Here is a 13,782-nt window from a genome sequence, read left to right on the forward strand (position 1 = left end):
GTTGATTTACTATTTGTAAACTTCCTGTTTGAACACTGGAAAAACACTTACTTGAACACATCCGGACTTCATTCATTTACAAATGTTATAAAATGGGTTAAGTCGTGTCGTTTTGACAGATAAAACAAGATGGCAAACCTATATATACCGATGCAGAGAAAACAAAATGGCCCCGTACAAAAGTCAGAGAGTGAAGAAGAAAAGAAAAAATATAGGCAAATACACAGGTATGCTGGATGTTTTTTTTTAAATCAAATGACAAATCTTAATATATCTGGTTTTATTACAACACAGTTCAATATATAAACCACTGTTTACAGATTTTTTTTTTAGAATGTACGATATTTTGTTGAACATAACAAGTAAACTAACATCGTCTCTCAAAAGCATGGTAGAAAATATATCTTTTAATTAGTGATAACTAGTTCAGGATGAATGATGAAATTAGCTAGCAGTTATCAAACTTACGAATCAGGTAATAAATACGAAAATAAGGGTAAAGAAGGGTCCCCTGGAAACCTCAGAGGTGGGATCAGGTGTCTTGGGGGGAAATAGTATCTCTTGTAAACCGGCCACAAAGGACGCGGGGGTATTTGTATTAATCATGCAAATGGAGGAAACCTTTGTCAAATGATATTTAAGAAAAGACAATAATCATAATAATGTTATTTACAATCAGGGTTATTAAAAGGAACATAGATATGCAAAATGCTGATTTTAAACAAGATTGTTGTAAACCCTGTAAAATCAACTTATTTGCTTATAACCCGCTTCTATTCAAGTATTCATTGTACTCTCAACATACTCGTGAGTATCGAGTCAGCAGGGATACATAAATACCATATGTAGCTGATTTCGAAATACTTCCACATCAACAGTGCAAGCTGAAGAAGGTGAAGCTGGGACCATCCTGTTTGTAATACATGTATTAGTGTATTTATGAGTTGGAAAATCAAAAGTCAACAAAAAAGACACATGAAAAAGATACGTAAAACAGAAAATCGCAATTTAAGGAAGTGTGCATTTTATTTTTAGTCATATTTTTTTTTCTCAAGTATTTTTAAACGTACAATTTTTGAATATATATTTTACATACAATGTAGCGTTTCAAACAATGAATTGTATATAAATGCGCATTTTGCATGTATGTAATAGAATCTTGAAAAAGACAAGACTTCAGCTTATTCAGGAACGTGTATTGTGACATTTTTACTTTTTACTTGAAGTGTTATTACAAACCGTTAACAGAGACTTAATTATATAGTTCTTACTGCAGAGTAACTCAATAAATGTGTATACCTTTTGCGGAGCATATTTATATTTTTCCAACGAGTTTGATCAGCTTTATTCATAACCATACATAATTCTTTTTATTAAACCAACAGTATATATGATTGGTATCATCCTGATCAAACGGAAACGTCAGCAAGAGACTTTCTGGACCAATATCCTTATGATCCAATGGACCAAGAAGCTCTATTTTTGGTACACCCGTACGGGAAGTACAGGGATGACATCAAATACGTCATTTCCTGCAAGTAAGGACTGACTACCAAACAACAATATTCATCTTATTTTACGGAAAGGAAATGCGTAACTTAAATATGTATTACAGACTCCTTTTTTGTTTTAAATTCGAAAGTACATCTATTTCCTCTCTTCTACGAATTACCAGATAGGATTTTCCTTTAATTAAATATTAGAACTCTTAATTTTTTATTACCTTCCTCCATATAAAAATTAATATCATGAAAGTGCGACCGTTACAGCGAGCATAGTCGGCTATTCTATTTTAGTTTAGAACCTTCTTTTCAACCGCATGTCTGGACTCAGAAGTCACATGACATCGTATGTAAGTTGACTACCAAAAAGAATCCTGAAAAAGTGGTAATTATAATAAAGAATGTTTAATCTACAATTTTGTCAAATATTAATTAAATCAAGATAAGCCTTTGTTCTTGATGTACTTTTTTGATATCGTGAGAGTGGATATTGTGGAGAGATCAATTCGCAAAGGATCATTTTTTTCGTGGCGCAGTGGTTAGAGCGTCTGGTCTAGAGTCGCCAAATAGGCCTATGGAGTTGATCCTTACGTCGGGGTTTTGAATTCCACTGTGGGACGTGGAGACCGGTCCTTCGGATAAGACCGTATAAACCGAGGTCCCGTGTCGCAGTAGGTGCTGGCACGAAAAAGATTCCTCCCTGCTCATTGGCCCGAAGTGCCGAATATAGGACAAAATTTGCAGCTCTCCGACGGCAAGTGGTGGCGACTCCATATGAGTAAAAATCTCTCGAGAAGGACGTTAAACAATATACAATCAATCAATCAATCCATGGTCTATTCATTTTAATGTGCAAAGTCCGAATATTCTCTTCGCCCAGACTTTGTCGTTAGAGCTAGTTAACTGCGCTCGCTATTTAGAGTTTTATTTTTTGTATATCAGTTATAAAGTTTTATCATTTTTCCTAATTGCCAATTACGTTCATCTTTTATAAATTCACCGTTTTGATAAGTAACCATTCTTTGAACTTTGATGTACAGACCTTGATCGCCGATATATGCCTGAAACATCGCAGATTTGGCGTAAAACATTAATCAATCATATTCCAGTATATGTTTGCTTGAACAGATGGAAGATGGAAGTATACCAGTACCGTGTTCGTTACAAAGAAGATGAAGATGTTTACACTGTCCGTAGCGCCAAGGCTAACAGCCTGCTGGACCTGGTAGAACAGTATCGTCTGGCAGCAGTGGGTCAAGATGGGCTCATGTCCTTTTACACCAGAGAAAGTGCGCTCAACCATCTTATGTATCCTATACCATGGCCCCACAAGTATAAAGATCGGTAAGACAAACATATGAATCATGAACATATATAGGTAATCATAGAATATGTATGGCTATCCTCAAAGATTGTTATATCTTAGTAAGGCAAAGTCTCTCACTTAAAAAAATTTCTTGCCGTGTGCATCCCAATGCAACATCTTTAAAAGCATGATCGGTACGGGTAGGATCTTTGTTACTATAGAAAGGACTTGCTTCGAAAACATTTTTGTTTAATCATCCAGAAAATGTATACTGGTGTCTCATAATACCGCGGTACTTAATCCTTTTGCATAAAAAGTGTTATTCCAATTTTTTACTTTAACTTTCATCAAATACTAACCATAAACCAATTTATGGCCTAACTTTTTAGTGTCAAATTATTTCTCAGGTTTGCATTGTTTAATTTGTTGTATATTTTTAAAACGGGAAGTCTTATTTATCTCCTAAATTCGAGAGTCTCATAGTATCGCGGTATAGAAAAACATGGAAACTTGTAGCTGACATGGACTTCAATTTTTATTTTTATATTTACGGTGTAATTCAACATAAAAAAAAAACATTCATACAAACTAAAGACTTTCGAAACATGAAATTTATTATGGCTTTTACTAGGTTATAAAATCAATGATCTAAAAATGATAAAAACGGGAATGGAAAAATGTAAATTACGTTTTATTTGAATAAAAAAATTACCGACGCATGTTCCATACTTTTTAATCATCCCAAAAGTTTACATTCGGACGACAAACAGACAGTATTTTGACAGAAAGGATATGAGCTATGTATCTTAATTTTTGGAATATACCGCGATACAATGGAACCCGCGATATAATGAGAAGCGGAGTATAAGTAAAATTCAACATCCGTACCAAGTCTGGAAGTACTGTATGCACACCTACAACAACGTTTAGTTGTAACACCCATATACGTATGGTCAGCACCTCGTAAAAATTAATTTTATCATTAAGCCATCCTAGTAAACCATCGTTGTAGGAACCATAAGTCCCACCTCGACAAACTTGCACGGATGAGTCATTTATTTAAAAGACGATTCAGAATCCGAAGCATACTTGGTTGATTTTTTTCGCTAAAAGGAATCATCCATGAAAGTTTGTTAAGCTAGAGCTTATGTTTCCTTGGGAATAGAAATGTTTTTAAACAAAAATTAAATTTTTCATCTAATTAAAAGAATAGCATTCAAAGCATGTGAAGTTTGTTGAAATATTTTCAAAAATTTCAAAGTAGTGCTTAACTAAAGAGATGAATTTTAGTTTGACAAAATCACTAGAGTGTGCTTCAAATTTATATCAATTCATTTTAAAAAATTAGCCAACAATAATTTTACTGAAAATGTTCAATGAAATTCATACAAAAGTAAAGTAATATAAAGGAAATATGATGTAAAGTTAAGAAAATGGCTATTGAAAGGAATTGGAAGCAAGTCTTTGCAATTGTTTTGCTTAATATAACAAATCCTTTATTAATTTTTCTAAACAGACATGCATGATATTGATGCAACAAAGTTAAAACCTTATCAATAGCAAGAATGGAGTTGTAGACATGAAATATCACAAATTGTATATATCTTCTTAATCTTCGAAAATGAAAGAAAAAAAAACTTTAATGCATCAACTGTGCAAGTTAAGTCGAATTGGGGACTTATTTACTTTAATCTTTAAAAATTTTAATCTGGTCATCCACAAAAATGTTCATCCACAAGTCGTGCATCTAGATTTATTTTCCTTGCAAGTTTGATCTAGATATTATAAAGTATGTGCTTAGAACAGGTTTAAGCTATTTGAGTTGGTCCCATTCCCAAGTCAATACTAGCGGCCTTATTTTATCAAAACTTGCAATAGCATGGATGATATTTTCTGCGTAAGAACATTGCCAAACTTGGATGTTGGATCTTTCCTATGTTTTCTGGTGGTTAACAAAGTAAAAATTTGGAGAAGGTTCATTCAGGTTATTTGCTTCATCTGAAATATGACTGGTAAAATGAAACATAGTAGACTGCATCACCCATGCATTTCTGCTCAATATAGGACGAAAAAGCACTTCGAAAGAAATTTACTTTAAAGCATTAGCCTAGGATGCAAAGCACGGGATAAACATTTTATGCAGAAACAAAAGTATCAATCAAAGAGAGAAAAGCGAGTTTTTCGAAGAAAAAACTTCTCATTCAAGGAGATTATCTTTCTTTGTCTACGACTGGTCTTTACTTGAATATTAAACAAATATTTATATTTTGAGGGACTTCAAAAATTAAGCAAAAACAGCTTTATGATGTTGTGTTCTATTAATAGTTATCATAGTCAGCTTTACTGTACCTGAACCATCTAATTATTTGTTTTTTTTTTCTCTACATAGGTGCTACCATGGGTTGCTGGGACGTGAAGAGGCGGAAAAAGTTCTACTGAGTGGATTTGAATCTAGAGACAGCTACAGCCCCTTTCTGATCAGAGACAGTAACTCGGAGCCAGGGGTTCTAATACTGTCGAGCATGTTTGTGAAAAAATCGGACAAGTCACATACCTTCGAGCATAGGCGAATCGACTTTAAGGTCAGTAATCAGCTACGGGTATAGTTAAAGTGTAACAGCTGATTTTTTTTTCTTTTATATGAATTACATCTATTAATTTTCAAATAAATAACACTGTATAAAATTCAAAACTTTAAACATCTATTAGATTAAATTTAGATTAGATCTTTTAAGTTAATAATTTAGAATAATGATTAGAAAATCTAAATACCATTCTTACTTTTTGAAGAATTTGACAAAGATTAACAAATTTAATTGAATAATGAAATAATAATTATCATGTAATTAACTGATTATCAATAACATTATTAAATTAAAATATTTAACCAGTCCCCTTCTCTGGATACGACAAAAAATAATACTGCGTGGTTTAATACGATAATCAATTATGTTTTTTTATATACATGTAGGAATGTATAGGCAAAAATCTTTAAAACTTTTTTTTCTATCTGTTTGGTTTGTTCCTTGTAGGAAAAGAAGTTTGGGGCTCTGGATTGCAAAGAAGAAAGTCTTCAAGCTCTGGCTAGTAGTATTGAACAAAAGTATCAGAACCGCGGCGAGCTAATGGACTTAAAGGTAAAAAATTTATATGATGTTAAATATATCTTTGTAAATTTGTTTAGCTTGTAAAAAACAATAACAGTCTTTTAATTTAATACTTGAATTTTTATCTTTTTTCGCAAAGTGCAGCATAATAAAAAGCATCTGAGCTTAAAATTAAGAAAAAGGTTAATATGGTATGAATAGTTCAAAAAAAATTTATTTTATTTTCTTTCTCTGTCTTTCATTTCCGATAATTTCAATGCTTTTTGAGTTAAACTTCGCCAGTATTAAAGCGTTGTGTGATGTATATTTTTCTTTTCAAGGCGCTTAACAGAGAAGGATTCCATGGTGTTGATACAGGTTTGTAAAAAAAAAAAAATAAATAAATAAAAAAAAAAAAAAGCAACGCAAAATTTTAAAATTGATAAAGCATGAATTTTGGTCAAGATTATTTTGCATTTTTTGATGAGTGTTTTGGTTTGTTACGAATTTGCATGAGGGTTTTTTTTTGTCCCCTAAGTTTTAATATGCAACAATGTTATAACAAGTAAAGACCTATGTTAGAATGCTGTATATACTTTAATCAAATAACATTCATATTTTATAACATATCTATAATTATGATATTGCCATCTTCATAAGCTAAAAAGTTATATATTAAAATGTTAAAACATCTTAGAAGGCAAGAATTTGTTGTGTATTGTCATATCATGAACACAACAGCAACAACAAAATAATAATCAGATGAAAAATTAATGATCTCCCAATATTTATTGTAACTAAGTCCCGTGTTCTACGCGTGTTTATAGCAAGTTGAAAACGAAGTGAATTTTATCTATCGACTTATTTTGTATTTATTCCAACCTACTTGCACAAGAACATCTATAGTCTTACGAGACTTTTTTAATTGAAAGATGTCCTAGAGCACCATCTTCCACCAAGCATAAAGAAGATGGATGCATCAGCCATAAAAATATTTCGTGAGGCTTTAGAAGAGGGACAGGAAAAGTATCATCACGTCCGTGTAATGGTTGTTGGCCATCATGGCGCGGGAAAATCAAGCCTCACTAAACGTCTGCTTAAGGAAAAAATGGAAGAGGTTCAAAGCACGGAGGGAGTGGAGATTTACAACAAAAGAGGGCGCTTTCAGCTCAGTGACCACAAATGGATCAAGTTTGACGACATAAAAGGTAAAAAATAATATGAAGTTTGTAATATCTATTTATCGTTTCTGTTTGCTGCTGTAAGAATTAGAAATTAAAGGGAGAAAGCTTATTAAAAATTGTGATATTTCGACTTATTTGTGGGTTGTTTTTTTACAAAAATAAATCTGAAATTAAAATAAGCTTTTTGCTTTATACAGAGAATGAAAACGAAAAACTCGAAAGGATTGCTAGACATCTAACACAGCGATTCCCAGAGGGAGTTCCAACATACATGTCAATAAGAGAATTTACTGAGAAAGATACTGGGGAAGAGAAAACAAATCCTAACACATATGCTTCAACTGTAGCAAATGTACAAACTAAATTTCCCACGACTTTTCCAAAGCAGAGTGAAACAAGATATCAAAACACACAGAGACATCGCATATCTCCTCCAGCATTTAAGATAAAACCAGACATTGGCCGAGAATCGCAAAATGATCAATATGCAAGTTTAAACAAAGTCCCCTATAGAAATTCTCCCCCAGCTTCGAGAACATCCAGAGGAATACAGAAGCAAAACAATGCTCTTTTACCTCCAGAATTCCCACCGAGAATATACAACACGTCCTCAAAAACGTTCCCCGACCCTCGTGTGAGTACATCTCAAAGTTTGTCATCTGATGATAGCGACGGTGAATATGATGATTTTGAAATTCATAACACCTACTTGACCAGAGTTCTCCAAGACCTGAAAACTCAATTCACTACCTCAAATGGATCGCTAACACCTCCAACTCCAGATGATGAGGAAGTAAAGGGTAGCGATGATTACGTTAGTAGTAATAACAGAATTATTATACAAAGAGGAAGTTCTATTGAACAGGCACTGAAAAAGGACCTAGAAGAGGTAATTTATTTAATGTTTATTTGTTTATACCGGTATTTTATCAGTTTCTTCTGTCTTGTTTAATTGTATGGTTAAAAATTCTCATAACAGTTACTTCAAATGTCCTCCAACTTTCTTCAAAACGAAACGGGTTCCATCACATTTTGGGACTTTGCTGGATCGACCGTTTTCCATTCCACCCACCAGGCCTTTATGTCCTCCAAGGCTGTTTACCTTCTGGTGACTGATGCGTCTCTACCGATGAATCACTTCATCATGGACGACGATGACGGGCAGAAGTCTGTGGGTGGTAAGTTTGATTGATTGATTGTATATTGTTTAACGTCCCTCTCGAGAATGTTTCACTCATATGGAGACGCCACCACTTGCCGGTGGAGAGCTGCAAATTTTGTCCTATACTCGGCACTCAGGGCCATTGATCAGGGAGGGATCTTTTTCGTGCCAGCATCTAGTGTGACATGGGACCTCGGTATATACGGTCTCATCCAAAGGACCGGTCTCCACGTCCCACAGTGGGATTCGAACCCGCGACGTAAGGATCAACTCCTTACTTCGCAACTCTAGAGCAGACGCTCTAACCACTGCTCTACGCGGGCGACAGTAAGTTTGATGGAGTGCTGATTGTGAAAAGACCATTGACTTTTTAGGCTGATATTGGTAATGATACATCTCTTTTAACTTCTACCATATGCGATGAAAGGACGTTTTTCTGCGGATCTCAACTATGAAGATTTCTTGGACGTTTTACGATAACATGCATTCAGTCATTATCATTTTTGTAACAAAATTGTTTCTTCTTTAAGCTTTTCTGAAATTTTGGTTGAATACAATTCACACATATTCATCTGAATCTCAAAGAGGATCCCCAAAGGTACTTGTAGTGTCTACACACAGGGATAAACTGCAGGTAAAATGATTAACATTCAATTAGTTTGTTCTTTATCAACACAACTAATTAAAACAATAAATTTTAATCGTTTCTAATTTTAATTAAATAGAATGCCGAGAAAGAGATAGAAGAACACCATAGAGATATAAAAAGAGTGGTGAAGAAGAAAATGCTTTCACCTCATCTTGTTCCTGAAATGTTTTGCGTGGACTGTAATGATCCTGATGAGGAGACTTTCGACAAAATTCGATCTGAAATACTAGGCATAGCAGAAAAGGAAGATATTCTGTCACAGCAAATCCCTGCAAGCTGGATCTATCTGGAGCGAAAAATCATGGATCTTCGTAAAGAAGGAAAAAAGGTGCTGAATTTCTCGGAAGTAAAACAGTTGAACAGATTTTGTGCTTTACATTTGAAAGATGAGATGGAAATAAAGGTTTTTCTGCAGTTTCATCATGCAATTGGCAACGTGTTGTACTATGATGAAAAAGGTCTTGATGATATCATTATTTTAAATCCTCAATGGCTAGTAGATGCATTCAAATGTTTAATTACCTCCGACAAGTTTCTTGGATTATCCCCCTCACAATCTGTTCTTGAAGAAATGAAGACAACGGGTCACTTGAGTATGGAAAACATTGAAACATTATGGAGTGAAAGAGAAGACAAATCCTATTTGGAGAATAAAGAACATATCATCAAGATTCTGGAAAGGATGGATATTATCTCACGACCTAAACGCTATATGAAAGACGGGGAGTCAGTTCAAGAAATGACTACATTTCTCGTTCCTTGTATGATGGCTTTTGATTCTCTCACTATAAGAGCCAAGTGGTTAAAGTCTGCAAACAATGTACCAGCCTTAGGATTCTACTTCAAGGATGAGTTCATGCCACCGGCTGTGTTTTACCGCTTGTTGGCAACGTGCATGACCAAGTTTCCAGTGGTAGAACAAAACGATATCCCTCTTGTGTTTGCCAACACTGCAGTCTTCCGACTAGATAAATTCAACTTTCTGCTACTTGCTCATGATGACTTTCTCATTCGAGTTTGGGTGTTAAGGCTTCCCAATACATCATACCAAAAATCTTCCCTCCACTATACTATCAAAAATTTCTTAGAGGAGAGTCTGGCAATTATTTTGGAGATATATACCAGCTGTAGTGCCTGCCCAGACCATAAACTCACCAAGAGGTGTCCAGACTGTAGAAAATGCAATGCAAATTTTCCATTTAGAGTTGTTATTCAGTGCAGCCAGTGTACATCGTCTGACGCAACCTTCAAAGGGCTTCACCTGTGGGAAGACCTGAAATCAAACGAGAGTGTAGTTTGTTCTGACCATGACGAAGTCCATGTTATCGAGTCCTCTGATGTTCTTGCCTTCTGGGAATGTCCAAAGGTATGTTTGGAAGAGTGCTATAAAAATTATCAAGTGATGATTTTTTTTTGGAAATGTTCCTACATTTTTCAATCCGTTTATTGATCTTTTTATACTTTAATAAGCAGGTAGTGCGTCCACAGAATTCTGCTGAGTGTAAGTATAGAAAATATCGGTAGCTATTATTAATTGGATTTTAAATTGTAATAGTCCTGATGAACTTCATAGACTTTATAGACTTCTTTTTTTTATAGTGACAGTAACTGTACTGGAAAAACCACTGCAGATGTCGTATCAAGTCCTAGGTCGTCTTGCTAGAAGAGTTTCCAACTACTGGGAAAAAATAGCTCATAGTATTGACTTTGACGATGAATTTGTGGAGACTACCAAGCAGAAATTCTGTGGTCTGGAATGGGATTGCTGCTTTCACATGTTAAGCACGTGGTTTGACAAAACACCGAAAGGACGAGGAATTCTGAGGACATTGGAAGATACCTTCACAAAGCTTGACATTGATAGAGATATTTTGAAGACGGTAAATACACAATCAACAATCTCTCATCTGTCCAGAAATGAGCAATTGAAATTAATATAATTTTCTCTTTTCTTTAAGAAAATGCGACATTAATATTTGGTTTTAATTTTGCAGTTGGACACAATTTCCATTGAATTTGAAGGTAAGTCTACTCCTTGTCAAATTATAACGAAATATATTTTTGCTGAGTCATGATTTTAAAATGTGAATTTTGTTGGTCTTTTTCTTTAGGACTCAAATATTAACAAAAATGTTAGAATTTTTAAGAATATTACTTTGATCTTAGATAATAAGTATCTTGACAAAAAAGTGTCAAATCGAGGAATCGATGTTATCTGCAACAGACTTGGTAAAAAGAGTTACCAGCTTGCCATTGAGTTGGGGTTAACTCCGGTCAAGATCGAAGTGATACAAAAGAATTTCCGAACATCCATTGCTCGTAGCAGAGAGTACATAGACCAGTGGCGTCAACAAGAAAACCCCACATATAAGGATTTACTTCAGGCTTTAGCCGAAGTAGAAGTTGACAATTATATAAAACTTCTTTCATTTATATATTGAAATGTTATTTTCCTCACAGGAAAAGATATACACTTTTTGTACCGGTATATATACAAGAACTCATGCCATGTGGCATACCAGAACAAATTCCCATTCAAAATGCCAGATCTTCCAAAAATCAAGATAAAAATATTTCATTAAATATCTTGTTCTAATTACTTTTTAGCTCACCTGAGCCAAAGGCTCAAGTGAGCTTTTCTGATCACATTTTGTCCGTCCGTCCGTCTGTCTGTCTGTCTGTCCGTCTGTCTGTCCGTCTGTAAACTTTTCACATTTTCGACTTCTTCTCAAGAACCAATGGGCCAATTTTAACCAAACTTGGTACAAAGCATCCTTGGGTGAAGGGGAGTTTAAATTGTTAAAATGAAGGGCCAAGTCCCCTCACAAGGGGAGATAATCAAGAAAAGACAAAAATAGGGTGGGGTCACTAAAAATCTTCTTCTCAAGAACCACCGGGCCAAGAAAGCTGAAACTTATATGGAAGCATCATTGGGTAGTGTAGATATTAAATTGTTAAAATCATGACCCCCGGGGCAGGGCGGGGCCACAATAGGGAATCCAAGTTTTACATAGAAATATATAGAACAAATCTTTAAAAATCTTCTTCTCTAGAACCACACGGCCAGGAAAGCTGAAACTTATGTGGAAGCATTCTTTGGTAGTGTAGATATTAAATTGTTAAAATCATGACCCCCGGGGGTAGGGCTGTGCCACAATAGGGAATCCAAGTTTTACATAGAAATATATAGAACAAATCTTTAAAAATCTTCTTCTCAAGAACCGCTGGGCCAGGAAAGCTGAAACCTATGTGGAAGCATCCTTTAGTAGTGTAGATATTAAATTGTTAAAATCATGACCCCCGGGGGTAGGGCAGGGCCACAATAGGGAATCCGAGTTTTACATAGAAATATATAGAACAAATCTTTAAAAATCTTCTTCTCAAGAACCACTGGGCCAGGAAAGCTGAAACTTATGTGGAAGCATTCTTGGGTAGTGTAGATATTAAATTGTTAAAATCATGACCCCCGGGGGTAGGGTGGGGCCACAATAGGGATTCCAAGTTTTACATAGAAATATATATAGAACAAATCTTTAAAAATCTTCTTCTCAAGAACCACTGGGCTAGGAAAGCTGAAACTAATGTGGAAGCATCCTTGGGTAGTGTAGATATTAAACTGTTATAATCATGACTCCCGGGGGTAGGGCGGGGCCACAATAGGGAATCCAAGTTTTACGTAGAAATATATAGAACAAATCTTTAACAATCTTCTTCTCAAGAACCACTGGGTCAGGAAAGCTGAAACTTATGTGGAAGCATCCTTGGGTAATGTAGATATTAAATTCTTAAAATCATGACCCCCAGGGGTAGGGCGGGACCACAATAGGGAATCCAAGTTTTACTTAGAAATATATAGAACAAATCTTTAAAAATCTTCTTCTCAAGAACCACTGGGTCAGGAAAGCTGAAACTTATGTGGAAGCATCCTTGGGTAGTGTAGATATTAAATTGTTAAAATCATGACCCCCAGGGGTAGGGTGGGGCCACAATAGGGATTCCAAGTTTTACATAGAAATATATATAGAACACATCTTTAAAAATGGGCCAGGAAAGATGAAACCAAGATATTAAATTGTTAAAATCACATAGGGAATCCAAGTTTAACATAGAAAAATTTAGAACAAATCTTTAAAAATCTTCTTCTCAAGAACCACTGGGCCTCAAAAGCTGAAACATATATGGAAGCATCCTGGGGTAGTGTAGATATCAAATTGTTAAAATCATGACCCCCAGGGTTTGGACAGGGCCACAATAGGGAATCCAAGTTTTACATAGAAATATATAGAACAAATCTTTAAAAATCTTCTTCTTAAGAACCACTGGGTCAGGAAAGCTGCAACTTATGTGGAAGCATCCTTGGGTAGTGTAGATATTAAATTGTTAAAATCATGACCCCCGGGGGTAGGGCGGGGCCACAATAGGGAATCCAAGTTTTACATAGAAATATATAGAACAAATCTTTAAAAATCTTCTTCTCAAGAACCACTGGGTCAGGAAAGCTGAAACTTATGTGGAAGTATCCTGGGGTAGTGTAGATTCTAAAGTTTTCAAATCATAAAGGGGAAGGGGGTAGTGGGGCATGATAGGACTATAGCAAGAGGGGGAATCTGGTAAAGAACTGCATCACCCAAGTTACTCAGGTGAGCGATGTGGCCCATGGGCCTCTTGTTAAAAAAATGTAACAGTTTTGTATGTCTTATTCTTCAAGCAATATGAGCTGAGCTGCATTTTGGGAATTTTATTTTGCTATTTGAATGTGTTATTATGGTAAATTTGAAAGTAATTTAAACCTTTATCGTCAATTATGGTAAAATAAAGTATTTTTAAAATTGTTTCAAAAGAAGGACCTTTGTACAAATATATAGAATTATTTAAGAAAACAAAAATATTGTA

At 34.9% G+C, this 13,782-nt stretch overlaps 1 protein-coding gene across 3 annotated transcripts; it reads left to right on the forward strand.

Moving 5' to 3' along the window:
* The first annotated feature begins 74 nt into the window (after positions 1 to 74).
* Positions 75 to 11,493, forward strand: LOC134240459 (uncharacterized). Of its 3 annotated transcripts, none has more exons than XM_062722543.1 (15): positions 75 to 227; positions 1,386 to 1,538; positions 2,631 to 2,846; positions 5,198 to 5,390; positions 5,841 to 5,945; positions 6,236 to 6,272; positions 6,827 to 7,102; positions 7,276 to 7,967; positions 8,058 to 8,256; positions 8,771 to 8,874; positions 8,966 to 10,255; positions 10,360 to 10,390; positions 10,489 to 10,769; positions 10,884 to 10,911; positions 11,056 to 11,493. In XM_062722543.1, exons 1-15 carry the CDS (start codon positions 130 to 132, stop codon positions 11,328 to 11,330), a joined length of 3,978 nt encoding a protein of 1,325 aa, XP_062578527.1. In that variant the 5' UTR covers positions 75 to 129; the 3' UTR covers positions 11,331 to 11,493. The 3 variants fall into 3 exon arrangements, with proteins under 3 accessions (XP_062578527.1, XP_062578528.1, XP_062578529.1); XM_062722544.1 differs by having other exon boundaries at positions 10,363 to 10,390; XM_062722545.1 differs by lacking the exons at positions 75 to 227; positions 1,386 to 1,538 and adding an exon at positions 1,816 to 1,852.
* The last annotated feature ends 2,289 nt before the right edge of the window (positions 11,494 to 13,782 follow it).

Source organism: Saccostrea cucullata, unplaced genomic scaffold (genome assembly GCF_032062105.1).
Source record: "Saccostrea cucullata isolate Sc308-1 unplaced genomic scaffold, CSIRO_AGI_Scuc_v1 ctg3041, whole genome shotgun sequence".
NCBI classification, from domain to species: Eukaryota; Metazoa; Mollusca; class Bivalvia; order Ostreida; family Ostreidae; genus Saccostrea; species Saccostrea cuccullata.

Coding starts and splice junctions, on each gene's coding strand:
- LOC134240459 (XM_062722543.1), top strand. CDS start 130: ATGGCAAACCTATATATACCGATGCAGAGAAAACAAAATGGCCCCGTA. Junction 8,875..8,965: donor CACACAGGGATAAACTGCAG/GTAAAATGATTA, acceptor TTAATTAAATAG/AATGCCGAGAAAGAGATAGA. Junction 10,256..10,359: donor CCTTCTGGGAATGTCCAAAG/GTATGTTTGGAA, acceptor TACTTTAATAAG/CAGGTAGTGCGTCCACAGAA.